Genomic DNA, 21760 nt, shown 5'->3' with positions numbered 1-21760 from the left:
AGCAAGATGTTATGTTTGCACAGTGTCTGCAACCATTAAGCAGCTACACTTGAAGAGGTGAGACAGGAAGTAGCAGAAACTCAGGACTTTATGTAGAAAAATGTAAGGTTATCAAATGTTAACGTTATTTACACTAATTTTAAGCTTAATGCTTTGAAATTGAGTCATTGTTGGGTGTATAGTGTATGATGAGACCCTATTAAAGAGTCTTCCTCATAGCTATACTGCAAAAAAGTTATTCGGGTGAGGTTTGGCCAGCTGCTGGTCCAGTGACTTTTTTTTTCCAGCAGCAGCTTGAGTTCACAGGCTAAAGTGAATGTGAACAACAGAGATTTTAGTTTGCTGTTAATACACTCAGAAAAATAATTATTGGCCCTCTTCAGCAGTAGTTTTTAATAAAATCAAATTGATTTTTTTTTTTTAAGCTTTTTATTATTCATTAAGGAAAATATGCTTGGTATAAACTCAATCTATATGAGTCTAGTAAATTTTATTTGACCCAATTCCATTAACTTTAACATTTTACTTGTGTAACAAAATTACAAGGAAAGTCTAAATGTAATTAAAGTACCGAAAGTCAGAGGTTTAGACATCAATATTTTTTCAAGTGTATCCTGTTTTCAAATACAGGAAGTGTTTACGGTTACCAAAATAAGAGACTGTTCTTACTCCTAGTTTATACTTGCCTTTGTTGCCCTGGTGAATGGCAGCACTAGCCAAAGTGCAGGTGCACGCCTTGCTTTGTACGGGCAGCTTGGTCTTTACTGCAGTTTCACTGCTCTCGTACAGAAGCTCAGAGAGTCTCCGCTTCAGCATCTTCAAAAGACGAATCACTCTGGGAAAAACAACTTTAAAATCTGTGTGACTGCTTTCTTGACCGTACCAGTGTTGGGCTGTGTTCTGTTCTTTTTGTTCTTTATGGTGACACCTACAGAGCACCAGGATAAATGGTTTATAGGGCTGTGGTGATGTTACACACAGTAGCAGAGCGTAACAACGATGGCAATGATTCTAAGCACAGCAGGAAGACGTTTGCGGCTAAAAATAGACATGTGCAAAGTGTAAAACAGGAAACCTGTTCATGAACTTGTTCATGAATCAGAGTTATTAAGGTCCAGCCCAGGCAGCCTTAAGTCTTCTCAACAAACAGATTTATAACAGCAGCAGTGAAGCAATCAAAACTTTGCAGGCAAAAAGCCACTGAAGATCTTATCAGTCCACCTTATCAAGAAGCTTAAAAGCTAAAGGAAAAACATCTTTTCAGCTGCTCCCATCCACAGCGGGTTTCTTTTACAAAGCATCTAACTTAAGGTTCTGAGGTCTAAACCATCATCAGTGAGGACCCTGACTGTGAGCTATCAGATAATGTTGCTTTTGTTCTCTGAAGCCAAAGACACACGTCAAAACCCATTTACATTTTTAACCAACAAGTACTTTTTGCTTTTCTCCGAAACATAGGATTAGGATTAAGAACTCGCAGGATTAAAAAGAAAGAAAGTCTGTCGGTGTGTGCAGATAAACAGCTTGTTTAGTTTGCCAAATTTAAAGATTGAGGCAGTTTCCTTGTAAACGTTGCTGCCATCTGACAGCAGCCCTCCAGCATGCAGGGATGTGTCTAAACCGGAGAGCAGAGTGTACTCATCTCAAGAGCTGGAATAAATATTGCTGTTTTTGGTTTTCTTGGCCAGTTAGGGGAAAACGGTTACTTTGGAAACCATTTCTTTAGGACAGTTAGTTTATTTCTTTATTCATTAGGACTCCCAATGGCCGTAACACAAAGCACAGCTAGTCAGCATTAAATACATCCAACAACTTTAACCGTGCACTAAAATTAATGAAAGCAGGCAAAGTTCAGTGATGAAGAAAGATTAATCAGTTACATCAAAATAAAGATCCACAGGTTTTCCTTCAGTGACTGCTTGAATGAGCCTCTGTTTGATATTGTTTGGCAACCAGAGCGCTCAACCATAATGATCTACATTCTTCTGTTATGCTGCATTTCCATTGCTTATTTTATTTGACGTGTTGTTTGTTTTACATCTGGACTTTTGAGTCTGTAATAAAGATTTATTGATCTCTCTCTCTCTGTTTCAGCCGACCCTCTGGTGGGAAGCATCGCCACACAGTACTTGACCAACAGAACAGAGCATGACAGAATAGCCAAACAATGGACGAAGAGATACGCCACATAGACTCCCTGCCGTGACCCGCCCCCTCCTTCACCTCCCTCACCCCTCACTGAACCTCTCTCTACCTCTCTCACCCCTTAGTCTGTCAAAGCACACTCACTAAGTGCAGCGGTAAATCTGCCCTCCTGTCACCCTTCCTCTTCCATCTTCCTCCTCTTTCTCCTCTTCTTCTTCTTCTTCCCTCTTTTATCTACCTTTTCTGTGTAAAAACAAAAAACAAACAAAAGAAAACAAAAAAAAGTCCTTTGTTCCTTGTTGACTTGAAAGCTTCTTTTTTATACAAAGAGTAGATTGGGATTTTTATTTTCCAATATCTGAATGTTGGAAGTATTGTATTGGAGAAAAAAAAAACACAGAATATTATAATTATCATAAGCATTGTCCTTCAGCTATACATTATGTATTCTCATTTTCTTAGTGGCACCTGGAACAAACATGCAGAGTATGCTTTTACTTTGTTTTTCTCGTTTTTATTTTTTTGGTTGTCACCAGTATGATATCTGCATGGAACAGGAAAGTGGCTACTTCATGCTTTTTAACTTTCTCTGATTTTGTTTGTACTGTATGTATTTTTTCAAAGGCTTTTGAGGCAGACCGCAAAAGTATAGGTCTGCCTGTGAAAGAGGCAGGACTTGTATATTTACTGGCTACCCGCCACCTCTGCAATTGCAGAGTGGTTTGTTGTGCACTTGTATTACTGAAGCACCCAATAAAACACACTGTGGTTGGCTTGTGAGAAAACGCTCTGCTCTCTGTGTGTAACTGCAATCTCTTCACCCTTAAATATTTACACTTGTTCATTCAGTCGCGCACCCTCCTGACTGCTGATGTTGCATGTTTCACATACGCGAACACGCCTGATTATGAAACATTACAGTCATAAACATTACAGCACTTCTTGGCACACACTGGGTGAGGGGTAGATTTTATTACCCACATGAATGTGATGTGAAGTTTTTAAGTTAGCTAGTCTTACACCTCAGAAACTCAAAATGGGCCTTCAGTTTGTGGACAGAAAGACAAACCTTTTGAAGATATTGCAGAGACTGTATACAAAAGATGGATGTAGTCCCCGATTGGTTTTCATTTTATGTCATTGAAGCCATTAGAATTTTGTCTCCTGCTGTGCTGACTTTGTTTTGTTTTTTTTTGGGTTTTTTTGTTTTTTTTGGGGGGGGGTTGCTTGTAGGCTAATAAAATCTGAGCTCTTGACCCATCAAAACTGAAAAAGACAAAGATCTTAGAATGTCTTTGTCTCATAACAGGTTGTGTTACTTATCAAATATTTCCATTAGACTAGTTCAATAACTCTGAATATATTGCTGTTATCCAGATGGATGAGTATAAAAACATAAACAAATCAATTACCCCCTCACTCCCTCGGATGTGTGATCAAGGGGAAAGTTAACTATAGAGACCCAAGCCCTTTTAGTCCAGACTGTAAAAATATTTATTTCTGCTGTTTTGGAACCAGCCTCAAGTGGCCACTAATGGAACTGCAGTTTTTCTGGCACACTGGCTTCTTCTTTTTCCTTTTTCTTTTTTTAGCTCCAGAGGACGTGACTTAATTAATTAATTTAGTCAACTGAACTAAAAACAACTTTAGAATTTATTTTAAAAAATAAAGTTTGCTTTTATTGAGTTACCTGTGCTTTTAGCCTGTTTACGACGACCAAAACTATTACACCATCATTTAACCATAGGAATTCACATGGACATATTCATATGGAGACCAAAGGTTGAATAACCATAATAAACATGAGCTCATCTTTAACTTGATTTATTATGAGGTTTGTCACTTGTTCAGCAAAAGAAAATAAAGTGCATGAAGGTGGAGAGACGAACCAGAAATGTTCAAAATGTCATTATGTTTCCTTCCTTTCATGCCAGGAAAAAAAGAACATAAAATATAACAAAATATTCCTGGAAAATGGTGCGAGTTGAAAATGTCTTTTTTTTTTTTTTTTCTGGATATATTTTTTTTAAGAATAGAGGTGGCCATGTAGGGGGGGGGGTCACTAAAAACAGAACAGTACAGGGAGGGGGAGGGGTGGCGACAGGAAATCGTGAGGGGAAGTTGTATATGCAGAAATAAATGACTTAATGTTTCAGCTCATTGTAGGATGTCTCCTCTCTCTTGTGCTCACATTTATTTAACATATTACCAACATAGGACCGTCTTGCCAGGGAGCCGCTGGGGGGACCAGCAAATGGTGGCGTGTACTGTCATTTCAAAGGAAGATTACTGTTTTAAAACACAAACGCATCACGGTGGCTCTTTGGCGTAACCACCTTAGTAGAAAAGTTATAAAGCTGCAATGACCCATTCAGAAAAAAAAGCTCTCCTGATGCGAAATACAGCCAAAAGTTGCCCTTTGTAATTTCTGCACTCTGAAAAGGCCTCCAGTGGGCCCGATTGGACCTTTCAGTGTGCCATTATGGCCTGGGGACCTTATATTTGATACCCCTGGTTTATACCGTTCTAATAAAAAGGTTAATGTACTTTTTTTTTCTCTCCATTAAACGGTCAGTACATCCCTTCTGCTTATTGGTAGAATTGATGATGTTTTCCAAGAAAATAAATATCCAGTCCTTAAAAAGGATTTTTTATGTATGTGAACTGGGGTCCACAGTGAGTCCAGAACTATTAAAATATTCAAAACAAAAGAATGGACCTGAAGGGGGATTAAAAAAAACACAAACTAAACTTTGTAGTACTTCACACAATATATTTTGGCGGTGTGCCATGTTTGAATCATAAATGAGTCATAGAGCAAAAAGCTTTTAAGCCTTTTCAACAGAACAAGAGCTGACTGATCCCTTGTTTCTTACAGATTTTGGTATTTCGCTTGCTCTCCTGATTAATGCTCCAATTGGCTGGTGCTTTGCATAAGTAATAATGTGGCCATTAGACTGTAAGACTGGCCAGAAGGCTGCTCGCCAAACGAGATAAAGTCTCCATCTCAGACTAAATTGGTGCTTAAAACAACTGCATTTTTTTTACCACACATTAGATTACAGGATTAGGTTGATGTGTTGCATTTAAAACAGCAATCTAACCTTTGCTGGCTCCCATGCTGTTCTTATTGCCCGCGTACAGTACATGTTTTTTTCCAAGATAATAAAGGAGAATTGTATTCCAATTTCAGTCCATTACAGCATTTTAGGCTAAATTTTTCCACTCGATGTACTTTATAACTTCACTGAAGTGCCTAAACAGATAGTCAAAAACCTTGAAAACAACACTTGAAATTGGTTAAAGAAAATAGTATTCCACTGTCAAAGCACAGCAGTAGTCACCGTTTGACTAAATTACCCCATTAACCTCTTAAACCTGCGCACCCTCCACGGGTAACTGCATCATGATGTACTTCGTGGGTCATTTAACAGCTGCAAGGCACGTTTCCCTTACAAATCTATTAATATGTAATTTATCAGTAATTGAGCCACGGTCAGCCCAAATAACAAGGGCCTGAATTTTTTGTTTGTTTGTTTTGTTTTTTGCACATAATGGCAGGCACAAGCGCAGAGAACTGATGCGCCTTTAACACAGAAATACAAACTATTCGCCATTAACCTTTCAAAACTGTGAAAATGTGCTTTCGTGCCAATTTTGGTTGCAATACTTTCAACTCGTGGTCCTGCAATAACACGTTGTGAGTAATTATTGGATGAGTCCACAGACATGTGGTCAGTTTAAGTGGGTTTTTTGTCAGTTTCTGTGGCCGATGAGGCAGCAGCTTAGTCATAGCTAAAGATCTGTTAAATAAGACCTCCTGAATACAGCAGACAGAACATCACACTTTTCAGATTATCTGCTTTAGGTATTGCAAATGTGACCAGTGTGTAATAATCACCTCACATACTGTTTGGTAAATCTAGCCCATGCACTTTAGCTGCCTTCTGTGGTCCTCCAGGTCACATAATGTGCTAGATTGTTGATCTTTCATGGAATAATAAGGGAAAGGCCCATGTATGAAACGGCTTCTTGGTCAACTGCTTTTAAGCCTCTAAAGCGGTGGTATGTATGAGACACTTACTTCAATACTTTCGTTAAACCCCTTCAAATCAACCTGGAAGCCTGCACTTCACTGCACAGTTACTGGTGTGCAGGAGAAAAGACAAAAGCAGTGTCATTGTCCAAATATGCACGGCCCTGACTGTGTAATGCTGCGTTCGGGATTTTGCTCAAGCTTAAAATGCTTTAATGAATGTGCTGATTAATTAAAGGCGCAGTAATGATAGCTGCAACTGAGCCAACTTTAAGATATTCCTCCTGTTTCTAGAAACACAGAATCAACTGCCTGTTTGTTTTCTAATCATTACTCTTTCTTCTTGTGTACTGAATTGGACTGCAGCGCCCGAAATAAACTTTTTTAAAAATTATTATTAATATTATGTAACCTGCGTGAAGCACTCGCTGCAGGCCTGTACTGTTTCCAGAGTACGACCGGTGCAGTTCAGCCCACTGCAGCCGCGGTAGGCTACTTCCGTTCCGCAGAGGGCGACAAGCACCAGCCAGCTAGCCTCTACTGTGGCGGAGGTCCAGACACAATAGAGTGGGTAAGTTTTATTAGCGAATAAAAAATGGCTTAATGGCATTTATTTATCAGACTCATGTGAACTGTCTGCGTCTCTGCGTGTGTTTTTTCAGTCGAAGTCGATGGTTTAAAAAGAGAGGAGCACACGAACGAGAAGGTCGCGGTTATCACTTAGTCGCACGGAAAACGGGCTCCGACTATGTGCTGGAGCGCAGCTGTTGCTCCCGGCTAGTACCTAACGCGTTTAATGTTTCACTCTCAAACTGACACCCTTCATACGACAAGTTTGATATACGAGAATACGATGCAACCATGTGTGGTGCTACACAACCCGACATTTAAATATATATTACTGCAGAAGGCCAGAGTCTTTGCTAGTTGAAGTTGGGGTAAGAGTGGGGAGATCTGAGGGGACAAGGGGGGCGTTAGCCGGTAGCATTAGCTTTGGTGGAGGGTGTCACCACAGGGATAAACTTAAAATCATCTGAATTTTTTAGCATTGACCCCTCGTCAGGCACACTGAGCTTCTTGGCTGTGAAATTATTCGTTTTAGTGTACATAGCGCTAGCTAGCTAGCTTGTTCGTCTGCTAACGTTAGCTAACGTTTTCCGTGACGCTAACGTTAAATCAGCATTCGCGAACGGCTTTGTTTGCGCTACCTCCTCTCCCACACGCGTACCCCCACAACCTGAACAGACAGTCGCTAAATATTGCTCACATTTACGTGTTGTCTTTGTTGACTTATTACGTAACCTAAATTACTTCAACTGCATCCAGTTAATCGAGTCGAAGCGACGTTTTCGCGAAATCGAGTTCGCTTAAATCGAAAGATTTCAGCCGCAGCGAAACGTTCGCATCGCCGCGTCTCGAAAACCGATCAGCTGGTGCTCTTCTGAGGCCACCGTCGATCAGAGGCGGAAGACCAGCTTAATTACGCCCTCTGAGGGCAGCTGGAGCTGAACGGTTCGTTTTCGCTTCGGATTTGGTGAAAAAAACTCCACGGGGCTGCTGTTAAATAAACACTTTCACCTCGTTTTGCTGATCACCTTTCCTACACCCCCCCCCCCCCCCCGGGATATTGCTGAAGTCGACCTTCTGTGGCGAAACTGCAATGTCCAGGAGATGGACTTTAAAATGCATAAATAGCCCCTGAAGTGAAACCAATTCCCATCAGTGATCCAGGACAACTCTGACCTTTATAAAGACAAAGGGTCTGCGTTAACTTGCTTGACAGAGCTCGGTGACTCTGTTAATTCTGATCATTTAAAAAACAATTTTAAGTTTGAGTATATTGAAACAGACTTTAAAAAATGCCAGGAAACCCCTGTTTAAGACACTTTTATACTTCAGTAAATAAAACACATATATTTTATCACCATCTAGGTGATCTTTTTTTCTAATTTTATTTTCTATAAGTTGTATTGGTCAATTAAATATGAACAAATTCTTTGGACCGCAATGAGATTTTGTGGTACAATATCAAACATCAAATATGCTTTGGATCATTTTGAGGTTGAAGAAAAGCTCAAACAGAAAATGTTGGAGGCTGTAGCTCAGGGGGTAGAAGAGGTCAGAAGATATTAACACAAGTTCACATTCTGTTAGATAGAAAGCACTTAAGCATAGAAAAAAGTGCTGGTGTGAATAGGTGAACGAGGCATGTTGTATAAAGTGCTTTGAATGCTTCAGTAGAGTAGAAAAGTGCTCTATAAGAACCAGTCTATTTACCAGAACTAGTAATACTTTTATGTATAGTCTCGGTTCAGACTTGGTTATGAGCTTCTTTCTTTCATAAAGGATGTTCTGGCGTCTCCTCTGCTTCAGTATTTGGAGAATTCAGCCAGTTCTTGTTAAGTCTGCCATACATTCACATAAAAAACCTTCAGCTGCAAATGAAGGTGGTTTAAAGCTCTATTTTTCTTCCTCAACCCTCCGCTGTGCTTCTAAACATTCACAACATGGAAGTGGCTTATTAAATGGCTGCTTGGAGGTCAAATTAACAAAAGCCCCATTTAGAAATGACTCTGAATCTTTTTGGCTTTCCACCTTTTAGGTTCCGGCTCTTCTCCAAACCAAACCGGTATGTCGGATGAAGACTCCCGTGCCAGCACCAGCTCTTCGTCATCGCCGCCTTCCTCCAGCCAGACCAGACAGAAGGACACTTTCTGCAAGAAGAAACGGGAGAGCAAAGCCAGCATGAGCAAGAACTCCAAGCTGCTTTCCACCAGCGCTAAACGGTAAAAAACCTAAACCATAAATCAGAAGTATCTCAAGGACATCCCCGTAATTCTCTTTAATCTCAAGAATTTGATTGTTGGGGGGTTTCTGTGTTAACAAAAATTCTGTGGGTTTATTTTTAGGGGTAAATTTTAACATAATTTATAAGAAGAAGTCCATTAGAGACATGTGTTTCAGCACACCACAAGATTGTCTTTTAGCACTTCCCTTTTCTCTTCTGTGTGTGTGCGTGCGTGCGTGCGTGTGTGTGTGTGTCTGTCTATATCTATATATTTGCACTTTCAATCTCACTTTCACCAACACTTGTTCTTTTACACAAGGAATTGTAGCAGAAATTATATTAATTAATCCCTAAGTGAATATGTAAATTTCATATTTAAATAAGAGGGTCTGAGTCGTAAATTCTGTGATTTCTGGAGTAATTATTACTGTAACTGACTATTTCTTTGATGTGCAGGATTCAAAAAGAGCTGGCTGACATTACACTGGACCCTCCACCAAACTGCAGGTGGGTTTCACTCTGTACCACATGTCAATTATCTACCTAGCTGCACTGGTAATAAAACCCATCACTGTATTTTTCCTCAGATACCAGCCGCTGTAATATACAATACAGAGCAATACTGTGGTCAAATCCAGATCATAATTACAATGGTTAACATTTTTTCAGAATTTGTCCGCTGTGGAGATAAAATATGTTTGTTTTTTTTAATCTAAAACTAATAATTGGCTGCTGTTTCCAAGATATTCCTTATATTTAACACCTGTGTACATTCTTAGAAAGCATTGCAGGGTTATTTCTCCAGAATTCACAAAGTTGCTGCACTGAGTTTATTTAGAGCTCAGCTTGTAAGGTCAGGTCAAGATGCTGGGGCTAGTTGGGAAACATCATTTTCATCATTTACTTAGAATATTATGAAATGTAGATATGTGGGTTTTTGCTGCATGTCATGTATGTCTCCATAACCAAACGTATTTATTCACCGACTTAGAGCACCAATAGGGGAAATGCAAAGTTAGACAAATTAGTGCATATTTAATGAACTAGGGCCTCTAATGCAAAAAAGTCTTTATGTAAGTAATCAACTGGTGAAGTTTGATATTTATTACTTTTTTAAGCAGTGAATACTAGTGTCCAGTTAAAATGAATTCCATCATGTGCACATTTTAAGGCTGTTTTCACAAATTGACTCATGCTCTGATCCTGAAATCTTCTATTCAGCAGCTCTTAGGTCCACCAGGCTTAGCAGTAGTATTCCTGCCTATACACTCAGAGCTTTGGCTGAAAAGCGTGTTCTTTTAACACCTTCAACTTGATTTATTGAGCATTTTATTCCTGAAAAAAGTGAAATGGTTTTTTTCTGACTGATGACCGACGTCAGATTTATGCAGAGATGGGATATCCAGAGTTATTTTTATTTATTTTTATTTTTTTAAACACTTTACGATGCGATATCTGAACATTACCCAGTGTTCACACATCTCTATTTAATGCATACTTGCATGCATTTCCGTATTTGCATATTTAAACACAAACATTTCAGAGAGCTTGTAATGATTAGTGTAATTATGTCAAATGTTTGTAATTACTAAATACTAGTTTCTAACTAAAAACTTCTAAACATATACGATACATAAGGACTTTTTTTTTTTTTTTTTCTTTTTCTTATACTTTTAACTAGAAATCTTCACTTTAGACACTTTACAAACTGCACACACACAAATCCAATTTTAATCTTTTTATTCTGCGGTATTTTACATTAACAGTCAGTATACTAAATATACCACTTCAGATTCTCGGGGAAAAGTAGTGATTATTTAATAATTATTTTAATTATTTAATTGTCCTTAAATGTTAAAAGTAGCAATGCACCACTGTGATCGGAAAGACTGTGCTTAAAACTGACATGTTTGAGTTTAGCCTTTGCCTGCAGTGTCCTCAGGCAAATCACTGAGCCCCACCACACTCCAGGTGGCTGTTCGGCAGCTGCGTCTGACCTTTGACCTCTCTCTGAAAGGAGGGAGAGAGGGAGAGGAATCTGTCCCACTGTGGCTCAGCAGATCAGACAAACAACCTCAGGCTACAGACCATCACACAAATGAATGCTGTCTGGATGTTTGCAGATAAATGAAAGAAACAGGAATTGGTGTCAGTTCACAGCCACAGTCCTAAAAGAAACGGCGGTTTCTGCTTTGACTTCAGTTGTTACTGCTGCCACTTTTCAGAAAACAGCAGCTTCTCGGGCTCCTTCAGGCATCAGACAGAAACTGGCCACTTTCATGTTGTTGCCTCTACCTGATTCTCGCTTTTGTAGATGTCCAGCTGTTTTCAGACATTTTATAGACAGGAGAATGAGGTCAGGATATTTCCCACAGATGCTCCTTTCTCACATGTGGCAAACAGCCGAAAATGGTCCCCTTCAGGCATGTTCACATTACTCGACGTGCCATGTGTTTAGAAAAGTTTCAGCCTGTTTACTAAATCAGACTGTTGGCTACAGGGATGCACACAGCACAACGTTTATCTAATAGTCACCCTACGGTGTGTTGTTTTTGTTTTTTGTTTTCTCTTTTAATTGTTGTTCAGTAGTTTAACAAGTTTAGAAGCCACTGCAGATGTTGTCTATGTTGTGAAGGCAGGAAGCATTATAAGAGCTGTATGTTTGTTTCAATCCTGGCACAGAATCATCAAATGAAGATAATCTAGCTGTTGTCTTAACTCGTGACTTTTACATAGTGAAGAAAAGTCTTTTTTTTTTTTTTCTTTTTTTTTTTGAAACAGGTGACTTAAGGCAAGGTGCAGCCTGCTGAATTGTTGGTTGATTGATTTTTGGCCTGTACAATCTGAGTCAATAACAATAATTCAGTATTATCTGCCTGCTACAGGTGACAGGTTTACATCTTATTCTACAAATCATGTTTTCAGGCCAAATCCACCTCATTAAAAAAATCAGAATATTTAAAATCATTTAAAAGGTTAATGTAGTTTAGAGCTCATGATAGAGTAGCTGGCCCTGTCACTTCCTGTCCTATAAGGTCATTCTAGTTTAAACAGTACTGCGACTGTTTCAAAGGTCCTTTTTGAAGACACTTTATAGTGCAAACATGATAGCCATCCTGCTGTTTTCAAACTATGCACCACCTTGTTTTAACCCATAAAAGAGGTAGGTGGAGTCCAGTTATCTTAGACCAATATAGCTCAAGTAAGTCATATCCTATATGACGGCAACATTAATGTCTCATAAGGGTGCTACTTTAAGCTGATTAGCAGTGTGGAAAGAGTCTTATAATTAGAATTCATCCACTTGAAAGTCAGAGCCTTTCATCTATCACATTTGCTGCTATATCTTTTAACATCCAGATAATTAGTCCAGATGGTTCTCCCTGGATCGATATTCCATGTTGTCGTTGGCAGTGAAGCTCTGTGCTAACCTTGATTAAAAGCGAACAGAAGAGTGCAATATCTAACCCTACCCAGCGTCCCTGCTGCACCACAGGAGCTTTCAATCAATACTGATATTATGGCTCATAGCAATGAACCCTGAGGGGTTCACAGCCGCATGTTCTACATGTCAGAGGGATAAAGGCTGGGCTGCTTTGAGGAAAAATCAATACAGATTACAGATCATGAGGCATAGATGCATCACTGGGGATTTGCTTTCAACTCTGGCATCTTCTGAATGATGCTCAAGGGAAAAAGCTTCGACTCTCTATGTTTGAAGGAAAATATGCTACAAGTACAGTGCTTCTCTTTTTTTTGTCCAGTGTTTGTTAATGGAATTTACAGATGTTTCCCACACGTGTCACATGTAGGGAAGTCGTGAAGTTGCAGTTTTCAAGACAGAACAGCCAAACGGATACATTTGCTGAATGTGTGTTCGATACTTTGGTGTCACGGTTCGATATTTTTTCGATACAAAAAAAATGTTCATGCCTTTTTAATTTGTCATTTATTAAAATTATAAATATATATTTGAACTCAAAAGTACAGTTTTTAAATTTAATGTTGCTGAAACAACAAAGTAATAAAAAACTATCTGATCGAGAAATCACTCATCTTTGGAAAAGAGAGTTTATTACAGAGAAATGGCTCTTTCCAAAATAAAAGCTATACTATACACTTCTTCTGGGCTATATTCTCAGCAGCATATTAAACATATCAGGTCCCCATAATGAGAATCATGTGCTAACGGCTGTCTAAATGACTCGGGTAAAGTTTGTAGCATGTGTGCTTGTTGTTTTTGTCTGCTTCCACTTGTCTTTGCACTAGGATGATGTCGGAGTAAATGTGCAGTCATATTCGTTGTCTTCCCACTAGTGCTGTCAGCGTTAATCTCGTTGAAATTACGTTAACGCCACAACACGGCAAATCTCCGTTAACGAGCTACCGCGGATCGCCCCGTGCGTGCGGCTGGACGGCGTCAACACGTTAACAAGCTAACTGCGCTAACGCACTAGTTCCCACCAATGTAATTGAGCATTGCGTGGCACATCCGACATAGTGTTTTACATTTGTCCATGACGCGCTTACCTTCAGGGTCATACTTCACATGAAAACCAAAATAGTTCCAAACGCCTGAATGAGGGTGGGGGAGGTTCAATTTGCCATGTTGCAACGAGCTTAGCTTCTGTCTCGCTAGCTTGCGCTGCGCTCAGTGGATCTGCGCTCGACAGTGCAGCCTAGGCAGATAAGTCGAACGCAGATCCACTGAGCTCTCAACACAGACAGCATCGTCAGAAGAAAAGTTGATAAAATAAATAAAAAATTTTGTATTGTTCGATACATATGCGTACCAAACCAAAAGCACTGTATCAAATGGTTCAATATCGATACGAGTATCGTTGCACCCCAAAATACAAAAAGTTTTGTTTTCCTCTTTCCCATTTTCTCCTTCTCTGTAACAGAGTGTTTCAGCTACACATTTTTCAAATTGGACAATGTAAATTAGCGTCAACAATGACGAATTAAATATTTATTTTCCAGGTTCATGTGCATGTAGTTTTTTTTTCTCTCCTTCTGTCTGGGCAGCAGATGGAAAGTTGTAAGTAAGATGACCATTAGTAAGACAAAAAATTTGCTTTTAAAATGGTTAGGAGTGACTCTTGAAGCTCTTTTCTGAACTGAGAGGTTTCTGTCATATTTCAGGTCTGCTTATAGAACAGAATGATTGGCTGTGCATCAGACATTAGCGAGGGAGGTCGCTGCCTGTGCAGCAACCTTTAGAAAAATCCGGATACTATTCTAATGGCTATTAAAACCAGATCTTTACTGAGATGTTAGAACTAATCGCTAAGGTTACAGGAGGTGTTGTCAAATGTCGTTTTTACGGGGGGGGCGTTACTTTGGGTGGGATTTCCCTTTAACAGCCCACTGAATTCATCTGTCGAATTACAAACGCGGCATTTATCATCAGCTTTAGCTCCTTTTTGACGCCTTCTTCGGCGTGCTGCCAGTAAACGTGAATTTTATTGTGATTCATTGTGTTTTATACACACAGTATGTGAATGAATGTGACTTTCATACTGTAGTACACACTGCTTTGATCACTGCCGCTGATGCACATCCACTGTGCAGCTTGTAATCTACAGTCTGTGTGTGGGTGTCTTTTTTTTTTTTTTCTTCTTTGTTTCTTTCCTCCCTTTCTGACTTCATTTGCGTCGGTGTGTCTGCTCTGTGGATGTTGTCTGTTTGCAGATGAGATTTGTATCGGCAAAGCTTTTTCCCCCTCCTTCGTTATTATTGATGTAGTATGATAAACACCAGAGATGACCGACAAAGATTAGAACTTTCATTCTTTAAAATGTGACTCATGGCACAGCAGCAAATAAATATTGTATTTTAGGCTTATGTGGGTGGTGCAATAAACTAAGTGTACCTTGATGTTTTCAGAATATTTTTGTGGCTTCACCAGAACATAAATCCAGTTTAAATGAATTTAATCCTTCTGATTGCAGTGCTGGTCCAAAAGGAGACAATATCTATGAGTGGAGGTCGACCATCCTGGGACCGCCGGGCTCTGTGTACGAGGGAGGCGTCTTCTTCCTAGATATCGCCTTCACACCCGACTACCCCTTTAAACCCCCCAAGGTACTGATACACAATACTAGAACCTCATGTCTGTTAACTGTACCTCAGAAGCAGGCAGCAGGTGTTTAGACTGAAACTGTTTCAGCTGCAGGGTTTTAGATAACAACATCAAATCGAGTTCAAGGACTATATTTGATTTAAAAGACAAGGTGTACTATGTTTAACCCAAAAGTTGGAAGGTTGGGTTATTAAATGAAGCAAAACAAACAGATGTCACCTGATATAAAAGTAGCTCTGCATAACGGTGTAAAGTTTGACAGTGCAGGGTTGGGGGGAAAAAAAAAAAAGTCTGTTTTCTCAAGTCAGTACATCTGTTAACTTGAGAAAACAGATGTGTTACTTTATGAAGAATCAGTTTTATCAGATACCAAGATGGAGCTTTATTAGCTACACATTTGCTCGCTTCTTATCAAGAATATTTTTATTTCAAACAGCAGGAAAAGTAGAAATATACAGTGTGCTCCTTTTAATAAACACACATATCCCAAAGGGATTTTTTGTCATAAATAATTTCCAGAAAAATGGGAAACAAACAATTAAGAAAAAACTGTTCACACTGACTTCCAGTTAAATCTCCATCCCCACACTGTTCCAAAAACACGTTGGTGTTTATTTATGTTTTCAGTTCAGTTTCAGATTGCTTCCAGTGTGGGCTTGGTTCTTTCACTTTATTTTTTCCTGTGGTTTTACTTTAGTTTTTAGTTTTTACAAGGCAAAACTGAGCATGTTCAGAAATATATTGGACATAGTATAATTAAAATTTTTATTTTGTCTAATTAAAATGTTTTTCACATCGAGTTTTAGTTACCTTTGCTAACCTCTCACTGAGACACTGTACAGTTTCATAATACCAGGATACAGGACTTTACACAAAATATGTTGTCTCATTTAAAAAAAAAAAATCTTGACACAGATAAGCACTGTGGTTTTCAGTCATTACTCAAACAAGAGTACCGTATTAATCATCTGTTGGTCTGGTTTTTTTAAGCTGTAGATTTTGTGCTTCATTGCATGTTGCTGAGAGGTTTTAACATTGTGAAGCTCTGTAGTACACACGATTTTCTGACAACCAGTCCTGTGAATGTGAAAATCACCAGATCATTTTATTTTTAAAACAAAATGATGCTCCAAGCTTCAGTAAAACTTAGCTTTATTCTTTATTAGCGACGGTGACTATAAACATGGATCTCTTAAGAGAAAACACGCCCTCTCTAGGCACACTGTATTAAATATGCTATAGAATACATGTTCAAATAGCACAAAAAAGCCTCCAGCTCCACTCCCACACACAAAACAAACACATTGTACAACCTTTTGTTTGCCAGATTGCTTTTACTGAGACCCTGCTCCTCTTGCTTTTGTAACAACACAGCAGCTCATGATGGTCACATTTAACCTCTAAAATTACAGCCTAATTATCCCAAACACAGTTTAAAAAATAAAAAAAGTGGATTCAGTCCAGATTTCTGGGAAATCGGTGCTTCTACTTTCCAATTCAAGCATTTATGCATTATTCTTTTTATTTTGTGCTAATGCTAATGTTTGCAATTTCATGTTAATAATAATGAATTGGATTTATATAGCGCTTTTCAAGGCACCCAAAGCGCTTTACAATGCCACTATTCATTCACTCTCACATTCACACACTGGTGGAGGCAGCTACGGTTGTAGCCACAGCTGCCCTGGGGCAGACTGACAGAAGCGAGGCTGCCATATCGCGCCATCGGCCCCTCTGGCCAACACCAGTAGGCGGTAGGGTAAAGTGTCTTGCCCAAGGACACAACGACCAGGACAGAGAGCCCGGGGATCGAACCGGCGACCTTCCGGTTACAGATACACTTCCCAACCCCCTGAGCCATGGTCGCCCCTTTTGTTTCCTAAATGGAAGCGTTTTCTTTTTCCATCATATAACTGCTTCAGCTGCTTACTCTGGATCAGCATCACACATTTACAGAGTTTACAAATGACTGGACGAGTGTTTCATTTGTTTTTCCCCAGAGGATTATTTGAATGATTTAAGCAGCATTTTTTTTAAACATAAAGAGTCACAGCGGTGACAGTGAAAACTCTCATCCCAGTGGATGTGTATAGTTTCATCAAGACTGTTTCCCAGTGGAATGAAACAAAACAAATACATGGTAAAAAGCCCAAACAGCAGTGGGAAACAACCTGTTCTGATGGGATTACAAATTAAGTAATAAACCACCACAAAATATTAAATGATGCTAAAAATGGACTAATTTAAACCCGAAGCATAGCCCTTTATACTTAATTGGCCCATTCATTACATTTAGTTTTAATAAAATAAACATCTGGTCTCTATGTTTGAGTAAAATTTATTTTGTTATGTAAATATCAACAGGAAATCTGCTCTGTTAAACAAAAGCAAAACTGAAGATTAAATGTAAGCACATTTCTGATAATCACAGCGTTTTACTATTCATGTCTGTGTAGGTGGTTTTTGTTTGGGGTTTGTGGTTAGGGACACTTGACGCAATCAGATTTTAATTTCGTGCTTTTGCTGCTTCAGTTCATGATGGAAATATAAATTCATGTAAAAAGAAAACACATATACTGGCTGTTTTCATAAGTAAGTTATTTGAGGAGAAAATTTTATGACCATGCGAGTCATTCAGTAAAAATTGGTCATCGTCTTTTATCTGAACCCTCAGACTCCCAGATTTTTTTTTTTGATTTTTTTTTTAAATAACAATTTCAAAATCATTCAAAATAATTACTTTCTTTATGGTTAGATGATGAGCCTGGTGTCAAATGTAGATCAAAATGAGACATCTCAGAAGTTCTGTTCTGAGCAGTCACCTGTTCATCGTGGTGACATGACCTGTGAAAGCTTTCCAGTGAATTATAATAGAAAAGAAGTGCTGGTTTCTACTCCTCCACGCTACACACATTGAGTTATTGCAGTTTTGCTACTGAACAAAAGTAATCATGAAAAAAAGCAACATTAAGGGTTTAGATTGTGGCACTTCAGGTGGGTGTAAAATTGATTTGGGGGAACCCCACCATCACCCTGGTGGGGTTCTCTGTGTGTTTCCTGTAATTTATTTTTTAGTCTTAGATTATATTTAATGTCTGTGAGAAGTGATACAGCATGATAAATACCAGAGATGACCAACTGAGACAAAAACCGATTATCATTCTTGGAAATCTTGAGTCACGCTACAGTAGCGCATAAACTGAGTGTTTTTGTCTCTTTGGGGGGGGGGAATGAGTATTAGACATTGTACGCTGAGATGAAAAGGACTCAAATTTCCTCCAAATGTTTTCCACACTTCACTTGTTCCACAATAATTTTGCATTCAGTTTTGACACGGAACATTTACTGTAAATGACTCACTGTTTATGGCTGATTGTTGTACTGATAAGGAAAAGTGAGGTTTCCTTCCAAGACAGTTAAGATGACGTACTTCTTTTCAGCCACTAGGGGGCTTTTGTCTACTGAAGAGGTTTCATTGCAGTCCAACACTGACTGAAATTCTCTACACAGAACAAATATTTTGTCATATTTTGAGCTGTGTGAGTGCTTAATTTTGTTTTTAATAACACATGTGAAAGTGATCAATACAGGAGTGTTTGAAGAGAAATGCAGAACACAGTACAGACTTTTTTTTTCAAGTGTTTTTCATGCAGGATCTTTGTGTCTGCAGGTAACTTTCCGTACCAGGATCTATCACTGCAACATCAACAGTCAGGGGGTGATCTGTCTGGACATCCTGAAGGACAACTGGAGCCCCGCGCTCACCATCTCCAAGGTGCTGCTGTCCATCTGCTCCCTGCTCACTGACTGTAACCCAGGTAAGACATGCACGCTGATGAAAGCTGCATCATTTGAGTACTCAGAAAGCAAAGATGTATTTTTGTAACAGCTGTAACATCTGACAATTACTCATTAAGAAACATGGATTTATTTCAATGTAATCTGGTGCCCATGAAAAACAAACGCAGTGAAGGGAAAACTGGGTCATCCAGGCTTGGGCCAGCTGGTGTTTTTTATTGAAAAACTTTATTCATTGTTTATGGTGTAGATTTAATGTAAAAGTATAACTCCTATATGTAGCGTCTTCATGTAAGGTACAGCAGTGGTCCCCAACCCCTGGGCCACAGACCGGTACCGGGCTGTGAGAGTTGAGGCTCGGTCGTGAAATTTATGATTTTCAGGGTTTTTATCGTTAACTCTGTTTCCCTGGGTCTTTTCCTGTGTTGTAGTTGTTTGTCTTATTTTGAAAGAATTAATTATGCATTACCATAGCGACCAGAGAGCATTAAGGGGCAGAGAGGAGGATGTTACTCTCGATGTGGTTAGTGCAATTCAGGAGGACGCTGCTAATAAAGTTACACATTTACACAATACTTTTTTTTTTTTTTTGTAATTTTGGTCCTGTCATTTTATTTTGTTGTATTTATCCGCGACACCTTAAAGGCCTGTCCGTGAAAATATTGTCTGACATTAAACCGGTCCATGGGACAAAAAAGGTTGGGGACCGCTGGTGTAGAGTAATGGAAGAAGCTGCGTTACAGACAGACTGGTCCTCAAAACACTGTCCCGCTGAGCTGTAATGAAAATGAGAAGTGCGATACAAACAGGAGGAGGGAAGATAAAATGTTGCCCCTTTTTGAAAACATGTTGGCTGAGAGCTGAACTTTTTCCATTTCCAGTTTGTAAAACTTCAGGTTTTACCACCACTCGGCTAATCATTAGCAAGTATTTGCAGACAAACTTGAAAAACTAAAGGTAACCATGGCAATTCGCCACCAACTGTCACATTCAATATGGCGGACAACTCTTGAGCAATGCCTGCATCACGTCATGTGACAAACCTCATTGCTGCCAAAAGCAGAGAGGTGAGAGACCCTCAGATGTCAAGTCGTTAATGATCTTTTTACAGGTTTACAATTGTGAAACGCGCACTCTTTCCAGTGCATCATCAAATCAACTGCATCATTTCTCTTTACAGCAGTGGGTTTTTGTACCTCCAAAAAGGGCAGACTCACTGGACAGAAGTAAAAGCCGTGAAAGTTTTTCAGATTGAGCCTGTTAATCGTGCCATTGTCAGGATCGCCGCTGTCAGCTCTCTGTCACTTGTCCCGTCACCAATGTGCAGGTCTCCTGAGGCAGTAAAAAAAAAAAAAAAAGTTCATCGTCATTGGAAGCCAAAGGAGTGATTAAAATAAAAATAAAAATTAGATGAATGGCCCTTCCCTAATGCATGTCACACTGGTTTTATTGGTATCTTACTTAGTGTGAGACTGAAGAGTCTTTGGTGAATAGCAGCACTGTTGCCAGTTGGCTGCTTCAGGTCAGGGATTCTAAAAATGAGGCGCTGCAAAGTTTTCCTCTTTTCCTCACCCTGCTCAGTCACTGACATGCGCTGTTACTGTCACACTGTGGGAAACTGATACAAATTTAATAGCCTGCTGCTCCACATTTACTGCAGGAGTGCGCGTCGCACCGCTGCTTTGACAACCATTCGAATTGATGACCCCGTATTTTTACCACATACCTTCCACAGCTGTGAACTCTGATCTCATGACCCCAAAGCTGCACATTGTAAACGCGGTCAGATTTTATGTGCTCAGCATGCTGCTGCAGGCAGCTAGCATAAAAGTTTTACTCTGATTCATTCACCAGTGAGGAGAACCTGTCTGAAAGACAAGACAGCAGCCGTGTTGTAAAAGAGAGGGTGTAATTTAGCTTTTATGCAGCATGAAGCATTAAGAAAGAAGGCAGAGTTCAAAGTGAGGTGCAGTTTTAGAAATGTGATGTGAATTCCAGCTGACGGTCCACCTAAACATTTACATGATTTCATAAAATGGAAACATGTGACTCAAGTTTGTGTAAACCATCAATTTTATCATTTTATTTTTTCCAAAAAAGTAAATTGCAGTTGTATGAGAATGACTAATCTTTCAAAATAAGAGCATGAGGACTGTACAGTAGTCAGTGTCACTGAGAAACTGCTCAGATCCAAATGTTCAATAATTAAAAAAAACAAAAAACTTCTTAAACAATTGAAACCTTTTAAATTTGCTTCAGTTTTTTGTTTTTGTAGCATTCATGCACAGAGATCATGAAAAAGTGGTGTCGAAATGAATGTTTTCCAAGTCTTAAATTGTTGCCGACCAGCCTACGAGCTTTTTTTTAGTTGAAGTTTTTAATCTGTATTAAAGAGACTATCGAACCTTTTCACCCTGCCATGAAGACGCTTCCGGGAGCTCTGAATTTTAATTCCAAACATGGTGGAATGTTAATTTATAACTTAAACTGTCATTTGGAGGTTTTAGATGGCAAATCGGAAGAACAGATTTGAATGTACTGCACATGCATTCCAGACGAAATGTTTCTAAAGTAATTTATTCCAATTTATTCTGATTATTCCCGTTTCTTCTGTTCACCCAGCCGATCCCCTGGTGGGAAGCATCGCCACCCAATACACGACTAACAGAGCAGAACATGACCGAACAGCCAAACAGTGGACAAAGCGATACGCCACATAAACCCACAGAGGACGGCAGCAGCAGGAAAAGGAGGAGGAGGGTCGAAGGGTCGCTGGGTTGCTTGTTTTGGGGGGAGGGGGTGTTATTTCTATCTCAGATTTTTAGTACTTTATTGTCTGGTATATTTTTTGCTTCCTGATTAAGTTATCTCCAGAAACGTGGTAATAAAGGAACACAATGGAAAGGAA

General features: G+C 39.3%; 2 protein-coding genes across 4 annotated transcripts in view; both read left to right on the top strand.

Annotated features, from left to right (window-relative positions):
- LOC146564822 (ubiquitin-conjugating enzyme E2 E2) overlaps positions 1–2930 on the top strand; it is a 37282-nt gene extending 34352 nt beyond the window's left edge. For both annotated transcript variants that reach the window (XM_085292588.1, XM_085292587.1), the window contains exon 6: positions 2095–2930. In XM_085292588.1, coding sequence (XP_085148714.1) covers positions 2095–2192 — 98 coding nt within the window. In that variant the 3' untranslated portion in view covers positions 2193–2930. The remainder of the gene's footprint in view (positions 1–2094) is intronic.
- A 3668-nt stretch (positions 2931–6598) lies between these two features.
- Positions 6599–21760, top strand: LOC146564821 (ubiquitin-conjugating enzyme E2 E1). 2 transcript variants are annotated; one of them, XM_085292589.1, is made up of 6 exons: positions 6599–6752; positions 8784–8967; positions 9426–9476; positions 14924–15056; positions 18725–18872; positions 21475–21760. In XM_085292589.1, the coding sequence occupies exons 2-6, from the start codon at positions 8813–8815 to the stop codon at positions 21570–21572; spliced, it is 585 nt and encodes a 194-aa protein (XP_085148715.1). In that variant the 5' UTR covers positions 6599–6752; positions 8784–8812; the 3' UTR covers positions 21573–21760. The 2 variants fall into 2 exon arrangements, with proteins under 2 accessions (XP_085148715.1, XP_085148716.1); XM_085292590.1 differs by having other exon boundaries at positions 6649–6748.

This window comes from Mchenga conophoros, linkage group LG11 (assembly GCF_057382185.1).
Source record: "Mchenga conophoros isolate Kocher_MC1m ecotype Shallow Benthic linkage group LG11, M_conophoros_male_GT1.1, whole genome shotgun sequence".
NCBI classification, from domain to species: domain Eukaryota; kingdom Metazoa; phylum Chordata; class Actinopteri; order Cichliformes; family Cichlidae; genus Mchenga; species Mchenga conophoros.
This window is presented reverse-complemented; position numbering and strand designations above follow the sequence as displayed.

Excerpts from the sequence above, each read along its gene's own strand:
- LOC146564821 (XM_085292589.1), top strand. The coding sequence starts at position 8,813 with ATGTCGGATGAAGACTCCCGTGCCAGCACCAGCTCTTCGTCATCGCCG. Across the intron at positions 8,968-9,425 it reads CTTTCCACCAGCGCTAAACG|GATTCAAAAAGAGCTGGCTG; the intron begins GTAAAAAACCTA and ends TTTGATGTGCAG. Across the intron at positions 9,477-14,923 it reads GACCCTCCACCAAACTGCAG|TGCTGGTCCAAAAGGAGACA; the intron begins GTGGGTTTCACT and ends TTCTGATTGCAG.